Consider the following 16,089-nt stretch of genomic DNA (forward strand, 5'->3'; position numbering starts at 1 on the left):
CAGTATTGCCCGATCTTTTGTGTGCGAGAGAGACAGGGTGTCACTTTGTAACCCAGGCTAGAGTGCAGTGGTGCGATCATGGCTCACTGCAGTCTTGACCTCCCAGGCTCAAGCGATACTCCCATCTCGGCCTCCTGAGTAGCTGGGCCTACAAGCATGTGCCACTACGCCTGGCTAATTTTTGTAGAGATAGGGTTTTGCCATGTCGCCCAGGCTGGTGGGCTCACGTGATCTGCCGGCCTCGGCCTCCTGAAGTGTTGGGATTACAGGCATGAGCCACTGCGCCCAGCCAGCACCTGATCTTTGTGAACATTTTGATAGCTTCTATTCCCAAGACTTCTATGGACTAGACTGAATTGCTGTGATCTCCCCCACTCTCTGTACTGAAAGCTTTACAAATGCTCCAGTCTGCATAGCTCCTGAATGGACATACCAAAGACTCTTGGCATCTGGTGCTCACAGAGAGTGCCACACACGATTACTGATTATGCCATGCTAGAATCTTACAATTCCAGAAAAGAAAATTCTATTAGAAAATGGTCTCGTATAAATAGATAATTCCAACTTTGATGCCAGATCACTTGAGCTTTGATCCCAGCGCGATCTCTAGCTATGTGACTTTGCTCATGTTATTTGACCTCTTGGAGACTCATTTTCCTTTTCTGTATTACAAAGACAGTAATGCCCACTTTCGTACATACAATGAGAAAATATAATAAAGCAATTGCTCCTTTGTCTCTCAATAATTGCCTCTGGTCCATAAAGTTTTAAAAAATTATTTTTATAATCCTTCAAGTAACAAAGAGCATTCCAAAGCTAGGGTCAAAAATTACTAACGCAAATAATACTTCAGAGAAAAATCACAGGACATATCAGTGGTCATTGTTTGCAAATGAGTCTGTTTTCATGTGTAAGCATTTCAATTTTTTACTCTTCCACAGAAGTCACAAGCAACTCCAGGTTATTAGTGCTCATCTTTGCTATCTGTGCAATTATTAGGAGGTGGAACCACCTGACTTCCAATCTCCTTTCCAACTCTATGATCCAACAGCTCTGTCTGTATCTCTTTCCAACAGACTGCAGTCAAAGTGAGGGTGAGGACCATATCTCATTTATGTTTTACCTCCAGCATCTAGCAGGCTGCCTCATACGCTAGAGTATTTCATCTATGTGTGTGGAATGAGTACATGAAGGAAAAGAACAAAAGAACGAAGAAGTCAAGGGGGTGAATTTGTGCCAGTTTATGCCTTGCATATCCTTAGAGTGATAACAGCAGCAGTGGCCCCTTTGAAAAACAAAGGGGAGATACCCTGGCATTAAGTCAGAAGACCCAGGTTCAAATTTGAGTGTTCATACTTACTGTCCATATGATCTTAGTCAAATTATTTAATCCCTCTGTAAAAGATGTCAAATGAGATGAGTGAGCAGGCACCTGGGTGTGTGGCAGGCATACACAGGTGCTCTCAAGATAATTTACTTGAACACTTTAGGGTTTGAACTATGCAACACTTAAGAAAAGACTGTTGATCTTCCTTGGATATACAGATTTTAACCGCTTCACTTAGAATTAGGCAATTCTAATTTCAAGAAGATCATTGTGATTTCGGGACAGTAGTGTTAAAAAACGACTTTTATACTTTTGCTTCAATAGATATGTAATAGTACACTGTTGCTCATAATGGAACACAATATTAACTTTTCGTTTGATGACAGAACAGGTCACATTTCCAAGAGATGTCTGTACCACAGATGGTCAGGGAAGAACAAGGAGCTGAGCCTGAGGCTTTTCAGCAAGCTAAGCTATGGAATTTACAATTTATGTACACTTGATCTCATGCAGTTTGGACTAGCATTTGGTCACCATTCTAGAGCCCAGTTTAAATCCGTGAATTGTTAGTTGGGATTTCTTTTCTCCTTTTACTTTCACAGCAGGATTAAGCTAACTGATTCTACAATGAGCCAGATGCTGGACGAGGGGTGATTTTCTTTCTCTACACCCCATATCAGCAAGTCCTGCTGCCCCTGCCTCCATTATCCACAACTGACCACTTCTTACCCTCTCTTCTGCAGTTCCCCTGGCCTCATCATCAGCTCCCATATAGGTTTCTGATGCAGCCCTCCCTCTAACTGGTCTCCTTGTTTCTGTGCTTTCACCCTCCATGACTCTGCTTTGCTTGGTAGTCAGAGAGAAGCTTCCAAAACATGTTGGATTATGTCACTCTTGTGCTCAAAACCCTCTAATGATTCCCCACCTCACGGAGTGGTTCCCTGTCCCTCTGACCTTATCTCCTATGACCTCCTGGCTTGCTCACTACATTGAACTCTCAAGTATTTGTCACCATGAGATGCATGCTCCTGACTACTTCCTCTTCTCCCAGGTATCTGCGTAGATTTCTCTCACTTCCTTTGCTCAAACATCAACTCGATAAAGTCTTCCCTAATCACCTGTATAATAGCAAGAACCACTCCCATCCCCCACACCACCCGCATCTCTTGCTTGATCTTTCTCCTTAGCACTAATTACCATCTGATCTACCATATATTGAGTATTTTTTGTCTCTTTCCTTCCTTAGAATGTCAGCTCTATCAGGGCCAGATTTTCTTTTGTTCAATGCTGTATTCTCAGGGCCTAGAAGAGTGAGTCCTAGACATACAGCAGGACTCAAAATATCTTTGTTGAATGCATGAGTAGAATAATAAGCAAAACAGTCAATGACCCCAGAAATTTAGAAGAGAAATATTTATAATTTTAACAAACAAATTACAATAAAAAATGTACATGTCTCAGATTAAGCCAAGGAGTACGTAACCACAAGTAATCAGAAAACAAGGAGCTTTCTTTTAAAAAAACAATGACAATAGGCCAGGCACAGTGAGTCATGCCCGTAATCCCAATACTTTGGGGGACCAAGGTGGGAGAATTTCTTGAGGCCAGGAGTTCAAGACCAGCCTGGGCAACAAAGAGGGACCCTGCTTATATTAAAAAAAAAAAAAAATTATCCAGGCATGGTGGCATGTGCCTATAGTCCCAGCTACTCAGGAGGCTGAGGTGGTAGAATCGCTTGTGCCCAGGAATTGGGAGGCTGTAGTGAGCTGTGATGGTGCCACTGTACTCCAGCCTGGAAGACAGAGCAAGGTCCTGTCCCCTCCCTCCAAAAAGACAATTATTAAAGGGAATAATGAAGATTCTACTTATGCACTTACTGTGAAGCAGAATCATTTGTTTAAGCAACAGAAAAGAAGCCTCATGTGGCAGGATCAGGGGAGAAAATGGAACAAGATGAGGTGGGACAGGAAGGCAGGGTTGAGATGCTATATGCAAAGGGAAGCCGCTGGAGTATTTTAAGCAGGTGAATGACATCATATGCTTTATGATTTTTTTTTTTGTCTCGCACTGTTGCCCAGGCTGGAGTGCAGTGGTGCAATCTCAGCTCACTGCAAGCTCCGCCTCCAGGGTTCGCACCATTCTCCTGCCTCAGCCTCCCAAGTAGCTGGGACCACAGGTGCCTGCCACCATGCCTGGCTAATTTTTTGTATTTTTAGTAGAGACGGGGTTTCACCGTGTTAGCCAGGATGGTCTCGATCTCCTGACCTCGTGATCCGCCCGCCTCGGCCTCCCAAAGTGCTGGGATTACAGGCGTGAGCCACCGCGCCCGGCTGTGCTTTATGATTTTTAAAAGACCACTCTAATTGCTGTGTGAAGGTGAACTGCAGAAAAAGCAGAATGAGCGATACAAAGAGACCAGTTAGGAGGCCGCTGAATACTCCAGGAGAGACAGCAGCAGCTCACCCTAGAGCAGGGGCTGAGGGGATGGCAAGAGTATATTACTTTCAGAGTTAGAAATGGAAGAGTTTTTGCCAGATTGGCTATAATACAAGAGGCAAAAGAGGAGTCAAGGGTGACACCCAAGGTTGGGTGGCCTGGTGAGCAATCAGGCAGAGAAAACTGCAGTGAATAAAAGGGAAGAGGGGCCGGGCACGGTGGCTCACACCTATAATCCCAGCACTTGGGGAGGCTGAGGTGGGCAGATCACGAGGTCAGAAGATCGAGACCAACCTGGCTAACATGGTGAAATCTCGTCTCTAGTAAAAATACAAAAAATTAGCCGGGCGTGGTGGCAGGCACCTGCAGTCCCACCTACTCGGGAGGCTGAGGCGGGAGAATGGCGTGAACCCAGGGGAAAAAAAAAAAAAAAGTGGAGAGGTGGGTGGGTATGAGGTCAGCACTTGCCTGCTGCATGTGCTACTCAGTAGCTGCCTTCCTATAATTGCACGTTACAAGACAGAAGTGCCATTTAGGGACCACAGAGCAATTACTGTTTCTTCTAAAGAGAGCTGGTCAAATCTCGGATTTACTTGAAGAAAACCAATGTGCTAAAGGTCTGCAGCTAGCGTATTATAAAATTTTAAGTGTGTTTCCCTATATGAGAGACTGGAAACATTTTCTAGGTTAATCACACGCTGAGACACTGGGCTGGGCTCATACATACCCGTCACTTTTCTTTAGCAGGTACCCCTTCTTTTCACTGCCATATTCCTTATTGCCCTGGAGCTGATGCATGCTGTATCCTCCTTGCCGGCTCTGAGAATCCTAGGAAAGAAAAACTACAGATTAAACAAAAACTAGAGACAATTCTCACATCTTTGATTCTATTCTGCCATTGAGCCTTTGGCACTGGTCTGGGTCTAAGGGAATTATGGAACTTTAAGAGCTGTCAGGTCCTTTCCTTTATTTTAGAGGAGGAAACAGGGCAGCTAAACACTTGCCAGAGTCACAAAGCAAGTCCGAGGCAGAGCTGGGGTCTGGGTCTCTGATTTCTAGTTCAAAACCCACCTCTACTCTGAACTGAATTCAAACAAGCACAATGCACTGGTAGACAGACTACTGTAAGACTGAATCCAGTTTACACTAGCGGCAGAGGCAAACACAGGAGGGACTGGAAAAAATGAAGTGGACCAGAAAATAAAGTCCATGCAAGCCAAACATGTTCTTCCCTTAGGCTGTACCTTTCTCCCTTTACACATTCTGCCAATATGCCCCCAAATAAAAGGGGAACCTTCTAAGCGAGGTTTTAACAATTATTATGTCTCTCATTTTGTAATTAGTGCTCTGTAAAATATACCTATAACCACATTTTTTAAATTAAGACAATTCTACAGCAGTGAAAAGTGTATGATGTCGTGGAGGTTGACAAGGGCCAAACCAACAACATAGATGTAAAAAAGGTTGATTTATTATTAGCATTCCACTGATATTTAACCATAGTTTCTAAGGACTACATGACTAGAAACAGCCATTACATTACGAAAACGTAAGAAATAAAATCAACAACGTTGAACTGCAGAATGAGAACATGGTCTTTAGACATACAAGTAGGACAATATATTCTCATAAAAAGTATTGACTTACTCTCCTAGACTTCGATCAGGAAGGGCAAAAGAAACAGAGAAAAAAGGCAGAACATTTGAAAATATAGTTAATTTCATTGAAAATGTTATCCATAATTTAAGCATTTTATATAATGTACACAGAAAATATCACTGTAAAGATAATACCAGAAAACACATACACCTCTAGATTCAGGATAAACTTTGGGTGACAGGACAATCAAATGTCTGTATTTATCAGGTTTTATTTCAGGTCATATGGCGTGAGAACAGAAACACGGCTAAATAGAAGAATGTGAGGCACACACACATTTTAGGAAGATAAAATGGTTGACAAACCTCAAATGTGTATGTATAGGGAATCAATACCTCAGTGAAACCCAAAATGAATTATTCAGAAAATCTAGGAATAGCCACAAATTGTAGCAGGACTTTTTTTTTTTATTTTTCCCCAAGGGAAAAGAACTTAAATATATCCAGTTCATAAACAACACCTGAAATGTGATAGTGTCGAGGTAAGCTGAACCAACCACTGGCTATTTACTGACTTGTGTACGAAATACCTTTAAGGCCAGGATGGCTTCTTTCTGACACTCAGGATCCTTTTGGGCCAAGTAATGTATGTTCAGTGATGCAAAAAGTAACAATCAAAGGAAAATCATAGATTCCGTGTTCAAAAGCATGTCCTGAATACCTCCTAAAAGCCAGGTATTAAGGACCCTGAGTATACAACATAAGCAAGCCCTGGCTTTGACATGGACGCTCACACTCTCACCATATCACTGTCCTGCTCTCTTGTGTAGGTAACTGGGAGCTTACTGTACACTTAACCAGGCAAGCTGACTCACATTAAAGAGGTTACAAACTTGAGTTATTTTCTATTTGAATAATTTCTCTGTTTATAACTGGCCAGATTCCCTCCATATGAAACATTTAATTGGACAATATTAATCATTTGGGAGAGATGAGGCATGGACTTGAATCTAGGATTTTCTTGCAAAATTCTCCCTAAATATTTCCTTTTAAAAAATACATATGTATGTATTTATTTTTGAGACAGGGTCTTGCTTTGTTGCCCAGGCTGAATGCAATAGTGTGATCACAGCTCACTGCGGCCTGAACCTCCCAAGCTGAAATGAGTCTCTTGCCTCAGCCTTCTGAGTAGCTGGGACTACAGGTGTGTGCTACCATGTCAGGCTAATTTTTGCTTTTTTGTAGGGATGGGGTTTCACTGTGTTGCCCAGGCTGGTCTTGAACTCCTGGACACAAGCAATTCTCCTACTTTGGCCTTCCGAGGTGCTGGGATTACAGGTGTGAGCACCATGCTCGACCTAAATGTTCACTTTTAATCAGGGCCTATAGCCTTGAATTCTATAGTAATGTGGTTCACTAAGTCCTCCCTAATAGATATTTTCACACTTTCTAAATGGAGGTAGGACTGAGGGACTGTACTAAATAGCAGACAAGCAAGAAGAGCAGCCTTCCCCTACCAATACCTCCAGCAACAGTCCCTAGTAACAACAGTAGTAACAGGTTTTTGTTTTGTTGTTGTTTTTTAAGAGAGGCAGCAGTGTGTTCATAATCCTAATGAAGAAAAATGGATTGGGTTGCAGGGAACTGAGGCATGAGACAAAACAAGAGGCAGGGATTAAAGAAATCCACAGGGCTTTCTGCTTTAATCCAACAAAATCACATGAAAATTACTCAATTATGAATTTGGAGTCAGGGATCTCTGCCCTATCTGTATCTTCCGGAAACATTAAAAACATGGCCAGGCGCAGTGGCTCACGCCTGTAATCCCAGCACTTTGGGAGGCTGAGGCGGGTGGATCATGAGGTCAGGAGATCGAGACCATCCTGGCTAACACGGTGAAACCCCGTCTCTACTAAAAATACAAAAAATTAGCCGGGCGTGGTGGCGGGTGCCTGTAGTCCCAGCTACTCAGGAGGCTGAGGCAGAAGAATGGCGTGAACCCAGGAGGCGGGGCTTGCAGTGAACCGAGATTGCGCCACTGCACTCCAGCCTGGGCGACAGAGGGAGACTCCGTCTCAAAAAAAAAAAACAAAAAAAAAAAACAAAATCTAAAATTTCCCTGTATACTGGTGCTCACTCATAACCCTCTTCCTTGGAACCCTTGTTACGGAACTAGACTTCTCTTCATCTGCCCACATAATTCCTAGGTCTGTCCAAATACTTTAAAACTATGTATCTCTCGTGGTAGTTTTCTTTTTGGCACATTTGTTAAGTTTTCAAATGGGCCTAACACTGCCACATGTATTATACTGGAGTTGGCAAAGGCCTGTGACAATGAGATATCTCTCAAGCCTTTCATGCCTTTCCTCTATCAGAGAATGGCTCCCACATGTGGCAGGAAAACAAAAACAAAAACAAAAATGGATGTCTCACTACTAGGCACTCAATCAAAAACAAGCAACTATGTATCTCTAATCTTAACCTTTGCTAACCTTTAAAATAAAACACTAAGTTTAAAAAATAAAAATACTTCTTTTAAACAAGGATTCAGACACTAACAACTTATAAAAACGATTATATTCTGTAAATGTATCATTAAGACGTTCCTTATATATTTATTACTAGCTTAAGTAAACCTTAAATTCTGAATAACAAACTCCTCGGAGTGAATGTGCTTGCTTTACATCAAACTAATATGCTTTTAAAGATGAATAAAGTGGCTAAACTCCAGGGTTTGACCTCATTAAACTGAGCAGGAAGGAAGCAGTATGTTTCAGAAGTTTAGTATCAACAATCCTAAATTAACTATGAATGAGTTTCATGGCTTAATAAAGTCACACCAATTATTACTTGTGCTCTTTGAGAAATGATGGCCATTCAGCTTGCTAAGCAGGGCACTCTAGACAAATGCAAAGAGGATTTTCTTTCCTGAGAAAGTAGATACTGGACATTTATTAACATTAACAACAATTTAAAAACTGACACACTGAAGGAATGAAATAGGTTCTGAATCCTTTGATAGTGTAACGGAAATTATGTATTCAGGAAACAGAAAAACTCATTTGGGCAAAAACATAAAACATAAACAATGAACTTAAAACCTTTTTAATTTCCTATTCTCTATTAGTATAGACAAATCACTTTCTTATTTGAAAACCTTATTAATGTATAAAATGTATTATTAAGAGGTAGAGTCTCAAATCTTTTAAAAGTGCAAGCAATTATACATTCATTGATTTAATGGGGCTATAAATGTTTCTGGTATCCAATTTAAAACTAAACCTCTACTACAGAAGCCTAAAATTTCTAATGCAAGGTATCAATGGAGTGGGCAAAAGATTCCTTCTGTTTCATTTTTCTAAATATTTGAATAGTTTTCTGGGACCAGGCTACAGGACAGATACTGTGACATGAGTAAAACAGAAACAAAGAATCTGTCAAACCCGCAAACGATAATGTGATGGGGTTTTGAGTCCATAAGTGAATTCAAACAAAACAGGTGTAATTTTTGGAATAATTCTGTATATCCTAAATATGACTTATCACCATTTAAAATACTTTCAGGCCAGGCGCAGTAGCTCATGCCTGTAATCCCAGCACTTTGGGAGGCTGAGGCAGGCAGATCACTTGAGGTCACTTGAGGAGTTCGAGACCAGCCTGGCCAACATGGTGAAACCCCGGTCTCTACTAAAAACGTAAAAATTAGCCAGGCGTGGTGGTACATGCCTGTAGTCCCAGCTACTTGGGAGGCTGAGGCATGAGAATCACTTGAACCTGGGAGGCAGAGGCTGCAGTGAGCGAGATTTGTACCACTGCACTCCAGTCTGGGCGACAGAGACTCCGTCTCAAAAAAACCAAAACAAAAACCTACTTCCAACTCTAAAAATAGTTATATAGCAAATAGTTCTTTTGTAGATTAAGCTATTACAAAAGCTTAATATAATTTCATAGAACATTTATTTGCTAAGACAATAAAAACTTAATAGAAAAAAATGAGTTTGCTGAAATTCCAGGGATCCTATTCACAACTAAAATTCTTGGAACTTTCTTTAATGGAGCCAAGTTAGAACCCGGTGGGGGTGAGTAGGCTAAATGATTTGTTGGGTGCTTTTGATTCCTCAGTTAATCTTTAAGATTACTTGACATTCTTTTCAAATAGTACCATGATCAGAACTCTCTGTGGATGGTCTCCTCTCACATTTAATCTCAGTCATGAAAAATCACTATCTTCTAAACATATTCTGCAATGAGTGATGATAAACAGCATGAGAAAGGAACAGGCATGTTGTGAAAGATCAATGTATTACTTGTAAAACTCTGTGATGCAAGGTACTAATGAAAACTCATCATTTATTAATCTGGGGTGGGGTTAAATCAAATCATGTGCATTTCATCATGTACACATTCCTTTGGCTTATATGCAACTTTGTTCTTTAGCTAGCATGAGCAGAATACTTAAGTCTCCACGCAAAACAAAAAGGGGTTGTAACAGTCCTCCTCTTTATTTTTCAAGAAAGCTTCCATATGTAGGAAAGAGGTGATACTGTGTGACAAAACAAAGGTAGGGAGTGGTTAAGTACATACAGTAAGTAAAACAACAATAAACAAAAAAACCCCAAAAAACCTCACAATATTCTCCCAAGACTGAAATCTACCACCCCGTACTCCCTTCTACCTGGGTCTTTTTAATGCTCTTACACTGAGAAATCATTCAAAGAGACCACATTTCTCCTAGGATTTATATGTCAGTAATAAGCACCTTCAAAGGGCATGCATGGCATATCTGTGCTTCGGTCTGAAGTCTACTGGGGGTCTAATACTTGGAAATTCTTGTAAATCACAGTCAGAGGCCTCAAACCACAGGTGCAGTCACTGCCTGAGACTGAATGACATGGATGCAGAAACTGCCTTAGTGTACACAGATGTTCCTGGCCACTCTGCCTACTCCACAGGTTAGCAGATGCCTAGTGTTACAGTGCTATAGACTTCTCTCACTTGACCAATCCCCAGTGCATATACCTGGATTTGGAGAACCAGAAAAATAGAGGCTTATATTCACTCAATAAAGAAAACCTTCAGGGTTGCTTTAAAAGATTAGTGTCACTAGTGCAGGGCTTCCCATGTTTTATGGGAGTTGTTTTGTTTTAGACTCATAAACCCCTTTCAGAAATTTTAGAAATTAAAATAAGTGAACTTGCTATTGTTGTGATAGTATTTAAAAACTGACTATAAAAATGCTGTATTTCATGTTATTATTATTAAATATTGCTCTTAATTTTTTTTTTGTTTGTTTGTTTGAGGCAGGGTCTTCCTCCATTGCCCAGGCTGGAGTACAGTGACACAAATACAGCTTACTACAGCCTCCACTTCCTGGGCTCCTCAGCTTCCCTAGTAGCTGGGACTACAGGCACATGCCACCATGCGTGGCTAATTTTTCAAAATTTTTTGTAGACACAGGGTCTTACTTTGTTGCCTAGGCTGGTCTCAAACTCCTGGGCTCAAGTGATCCTCCCACCTTGGCCTCCCAAAATGTTTGGATTACAGGCAAGAGCCACTGCTCTTAAATTTAACCCATAATTTCACAACAAAAACAGGCACGTTTTTAATTTCTCCCAGAAAACAAATGGTGCTTACTATTTAATTTATCCTTATCACGAAGTCTACGTCCCTTAGTACAACACCCAAGGTCCTCCGTAGTCAGGTCTGAGTTTTTACCTCAGAAACTGCATTTCTGACTCCTCTACCCATCCTGCCCCAAAATGTCTGCAGCCCCTTGAATATGCTGGGGAGTTTTCCATCTCTGGGTCTTTTAGGTTTCTGTCTGGCTGCAGTCATCTTCCAATGTATCTCTAATAGTATCCATACCACTTTAGGCATGATGGATTGTTCATATGGCTGACTAGATAATGAGCTACTAGATGAAAGGGACTAAAGCTTAGTACCTAGAACTGTGCCTGGCACACAGCAGGTGTTAATGAAATGTTTGAACAAATGACATTTATAACTAAGGATCTGTGCTGCATTCATCCAGCCTCTACCATGCATTCTATGCTCTTTCAATATCCAAGGACCAACTCACCTCAAATTTCCTAATTGTGGGGCAAAGCTTCTGTAGGATTCTGCATCAAAATATTTCCCTGGCAAATGAGACATGCCTGTTTTGGCTGCCCAGAAAGACAGAAGTGGTCTAAAGAGGAAAGTTGTAGAATGTACTATGTTTCAGCATATGCTCCTGAAGTGCATGTCTTCAAAACTAGGATTGAAAATCTATAGTCATGGGGCTGGGCACAGTGGCTCATGTCTGTAATCCCAGAATTTTGGGAGGCCGAGGTGGGAGAATTGCTTGAGTCCAGCAGTTCAAGACCAGCCAGGGCAACATGGTCAAACTCCATCTCTACAAAAAATAAACAAAAATTATCCAGGCATGGTGGCATGTGCCTGTAGTCCCAGCTACCTGGGACACTGAGGTGGAATGGTTGAGGTCAAGGCTGCGATGAGCCATAAGTGTGCCTGCCGCCGCACTCTAGCCTGGGTGACAGAGTGAGACCCTGTCTCAAAAAAGTAAAGAAAAAAGAAAAAAAAAATCCAGAGTCATGGAATTGGATACCCAGAACATCTTTCCTATAAGCAAGGAAAAGGAACTAAAATACAGTTTCTACATGGGGCTTATGGTAGGTACATACTTGCATATTATATATCACTGTGCCTGTCTTGCAGATCAGGAAACACAAAGGGTATTACAAGCAGCCTTACCTACACTGTTAGCCCTGTTGTAAACATGTAAACCACTTACTTCTTTCTGATCAAGTTGAAGAGAGGATTTTATTAAGTCTCGGAGTGCAGTTAGCTGTTTCTTTTCTTCATCCTGGGTCTGTTTTATCTATGAAAAAAAAATTACTTCTATTACTTACCATTTACACTTTCACAGGCAGAGTTTAATTTATCCAAAAATACCACTCATCAAAATTCTATTATATAGTTGGTTTTCTTACTAAAAGTCCTTTATACTGTCTCATTTTTGATATGATATTTCTCATCTTATAAAAGCAGCAGTGGGTTTTGAAATTAGTGAATAATGCAACATGCATTCTTATTAAATAACCTATCTAAGCTAGATAGTTAACTCTGAAGTACTATTCTAAACAGCTTGAGAAATATCATTGAGATTATTTGCTTCTGGTTTTTCAAAGGGTGGTAATGAAAATACCATAATGTGATTAAATGGTCCAGGAGAGAATCCTAAGAATGACCAGGAGTCTAATGGGCCAATGCATACATCAAAGTTTACATAGCATGAAATGGGGACAAGGGATCAGTGCTGCTTTTTTTAACCACTTGGGACTTAACTGTAACCTGAACCATGTTAACTACTAAAAGAAAATCAGAAAAAATACATAGCTATGCATTTTTAAAGTTATATAAAAGGCATTCTTTGTAATTATAAAACTTTGTTTGAGGATATTTACTCATACTCATAATATATACGCTTTTATTTACCCCCAAATGATTTTTGGGCAACAACTTTACCATTTCTAATATATACATTTAGACCTAGACACTAAAAAAAGGGAGATAATATAAAACATGCAAAACAAAACAAAACAAAACAAAAACCCTTATAAATCAAAGCCATGGTGGCTCACGCTTGTAATCCCAGCACTTTGGGAGGCCAAGGCGGGTGGATCACTTGAGCTCAGGAGTTCAAGACTAGTCTGGGCAACACAGTGAAACCCCATCTGTACCAAAAGGCTGAGGCACGAGAATTGCTTGAGCCCAGAAGGCGGACGTTGCAGTGAGCCAAGATCGTGCCACTGTACTCCAGCCTGGGCGACAGAGTGAGACTCTGAAAAACAAAAACAAAAACAGAAACAAACAAAAACCCCCAAAAACTCTATAAACCTGCCTATTCAGAGTCAATTTTTATCCTTCCACAATCATGCATTCTTTCTGCAACTGCTGACCAAGGAACACTCAAATGTGATGCTAACTGAATCGTAAATGCAGAGCCATCTGGAACTGATGGCTGTATACTCCCCTCCCTGCTCCTCTTATGGCCCCAGAAGGACTCTGGAGCATTTGACCATCGATGACTTCTCTGACTTAAACTGAAGGGTTATCTGTCCTAGGTTTGTACAGACGTATCATTTAATCTTTTCTGCTTTTAACACCTTTCTAATACAGATTTCAAATTTACTGAAACTTATCCATGAAAGCAAGTTAAACTGCATGTATTTTATAAAGAACTTACATTATATAAATCAGCAGCCAGTTTTTCAATGTACTGTTTCAACTTATCAGCTGTTTTCAAGCCATCTTGAAAGAAACTACAATTAAAAAAATCAGAGATTTACCACCAGTATATTAAAAAAAGAGTATTTGTTTCCTTATGTGGAAATAAAAAAAGGAACTATAATAACCTACAAAATCTGAAAATACACTTATCTGTATATATATACTCATTCTCTATGGATTTATCTATACAAGACAGTTATAAAACTAATTACGGCATTTTATAAAGATGAACCAACAAATAAATTATGGCTGTCAGTTGACATTTGATAGAAGATATCACAAGGACACTGGAAATTACAGTTGCAGTCCCAAAACAGTGATTTCATAATGTACATATGCATCTATACATAGAACAGTTCTTCCCAGTTAAACCATATTTGAATTCGAAGGAGAGAGAAGGACACATTAACCAGTGGAATATCATGAGGTTGATCTGGACACTATAAGGAGAAATATGATGGAACTACAGATAAAGGCAGGAGAAAAGTCAAAATTCATTCAGTTCCTCAAAGATCCCTGTGTTCCAACATATATTTGAAACACAAGAATTCAAAGCAATAATACCAACGGGTTTGGAAAGCTTTATCCTACAACACATGGTTGCATGACTTCACCTGAAAAATAACAAGAATTAATATCTGTGGAGCATTTAGCACATGCCCAGTACTGCACTGAACACTTTACACAAGTGATTTCATGTACACAACTCTAATGAATTAAAGCACTTCAATCTCATCTCCATTTGTAAAACTGAAGTACAGAGTATGTATAAAACTTGGTCAAGTTGCAGCTAGTAAGCAGCAGAGCTGGTGGAATTCAGATCCAGGTCTGCCAGATTCTGATCCACGTTCTTTACCAGCAAGTGAAGATTTCTTGTCTCAGGTGGCACACTTCCACTCAGGAACCCAGTCTCTGATATCAGTTTAGAAAAATACACAATATGCCTCAGAAAACGTGTTTAGAATTTTCTCTGCCCTATTGGAAGCTTCTCTAACCATGTCCCTACAGCAGACTATTTCTCAAAACACTATCTGTTTTGCTGTCTCCCTACAAACAACGAGGACCTTGAGCATGAGGACTGTCTCATCTCCCTATCACAGTGGGCCCAACACAAAGCAGACTGAATGAAGCAATATCAAGACATTTTAAGGAATATCTTTTTTTTTTTGAGATGGAGTCTCTCTTCATTGCCCAGGCTGGAGTGCAGCGGCGTGATCTCAGCTCACTGAAACCTCTGCCTCCCGGGTAGCTGGGACTACAGATGCCTGCCACCAAACCAGGCTAATTTTTGTATTTTCAGTAGAGACAGGGTTTCACCAAGTTGATCAGGCTCGTCTTGAACTCCTGACCTCAAGTGATCTGCCCACCTTGGCCTCCCAAAATGCTGGGATTACAGGTGTGAGCCACTGCGCCCAGCTTAAGGCATATCTTAAGAGACATATTTTAAGCTTAATATGTATATTCAGTGTTCAGTGGCAATAACACAGACTATTAGAAGTGGCCTTCAGAGTGATTACTGAAATCCTACAAGTTCCAACATTTTTTAAGGCTGACATCTTTGGCAAAGAAACCTTATTGAAATAAAGAAGAAAAATACTACCTTTAGAAAGTTTTTCAGCAACAGGGATGAGAGATAAAAATGGCCTTTTAGTTAACCATTTAACTGAAAAATACATGAACACATGTAAAGCCTCATCTCTCTCTCTCTCTCTCTCTCTCGGCAGGGTCTCACTCTGTCACCCACACTGGAGTGCAGTGGCTCAATGAAGCCTCGACTTCCTGGGCTCAAGTGATCCTCCCATCTCAGCCTTCTGAGTAGCCGGGACTACAGAGGCACCCCACCATGCCTGGCTAATTTTTATTTTTGTAAAGATAAGGTTTTGCCACATTGCTTGGGCTGGTCTCCAACTCCTGGACTCAAGTAATCTGCTCTCCTTGGTCTCCCGAAGTGCTGAGATTAAAGGTGTGAGCCACCGTGCCTGGCCTAAACCCTTATTTTCTAGCATTTGGGTTTTCGGCACTGCCTATAGCGATGCAAGTAAAACTTCTCAGTATAGAATTTTAAAAGTTTATGTTCTGACCCTTGAATACTTCTGTTTTATCTCTTACCATTTTCCCTTAAAAACTCCAAGGTCTAGCCATGCTACATTATTTCTAGTTGCCTGTTCTTTTTCAATCCATCCTTCCCCACTTCAGCCTTTGCATATGCTATTCCCTCTGCCTGGAATGCCCTTCCCTTCTATACCTGTGTAGTAGTACGTTCCCATGTTGCTATGAAGGAATACCCAAGACGGAGTAATTTATAAAGAAAAGAGGTTTAATTGACTCACAGTTCCACATGGCTAGGGAGACCTCAGGAAACTTACAACCATGGCAGAAGGCACCTCTTCACAGGGCGGCAGGAGAGAGAATAATGCCAGCAGGAGAAATGCCAGA

General features: G+C 40.7%; 1 protein-coding gene and 1 non-coding gene across 14 annotated transcripts in view; one reads left to right on the forward strand and one right to left on the reverse strand.

Annotated features, from left to right (window-relative positions):
* The window catches only part of ASAP1 (ArfGAP with SH3 domain, ankyrin repeat and PH domain 1), a 391,937-nt gene that overhangs the window by 103,020 nt on the left and 272,828 nt on the right, over positions 1-16,089 (reverse strand). For all 13 annotated transcript variants that reach the window (XM_063817373.1, XM_054657023.2, XM_009455915.5 and 10 more), the window contains 3 exons: positions 13,610-13,685; positions 12,155-12,241; positions 4,491-4,591 (listed from right to left, as the gene is read on the reverse strand). In XM_063817373.1, the coding sequence (XP_063673443.1) occupies positions 4,491-4,591; positions 12,155-12,241; positions 13,610-13,685 (264 nt within the window). The remainder of the gene's footprint in view (positions 1-4,490; positions 4,592-12,154; positions 12,242-13,609; positions 13,686-16,089) is intronic.
* LOC112204295 (small nucleolar RNA SNORA12) lies at positions 7,599-7,754 on the forward strand. The gene has a single exon (XR_002937866.1). It is a non-coding gene; the product is annotated as a small nucleolar RNA SNORA12 (small nucleolar RNA).

Source organism: Pan troglodytes, chromosome 7, assembly GCF_028858775.2.
Source record: "Pan troglodytes isolate AG18354 chromosome 7, NHGRI_mPanTro3-v2.0_pri, whole genome shotgun sequence".
NCBI classification, from domain to species: Eukaryota; Metazoa; Chordata; class Mammalia; order Primates; family Hominidae; genus Pan; species Pan troglodytes.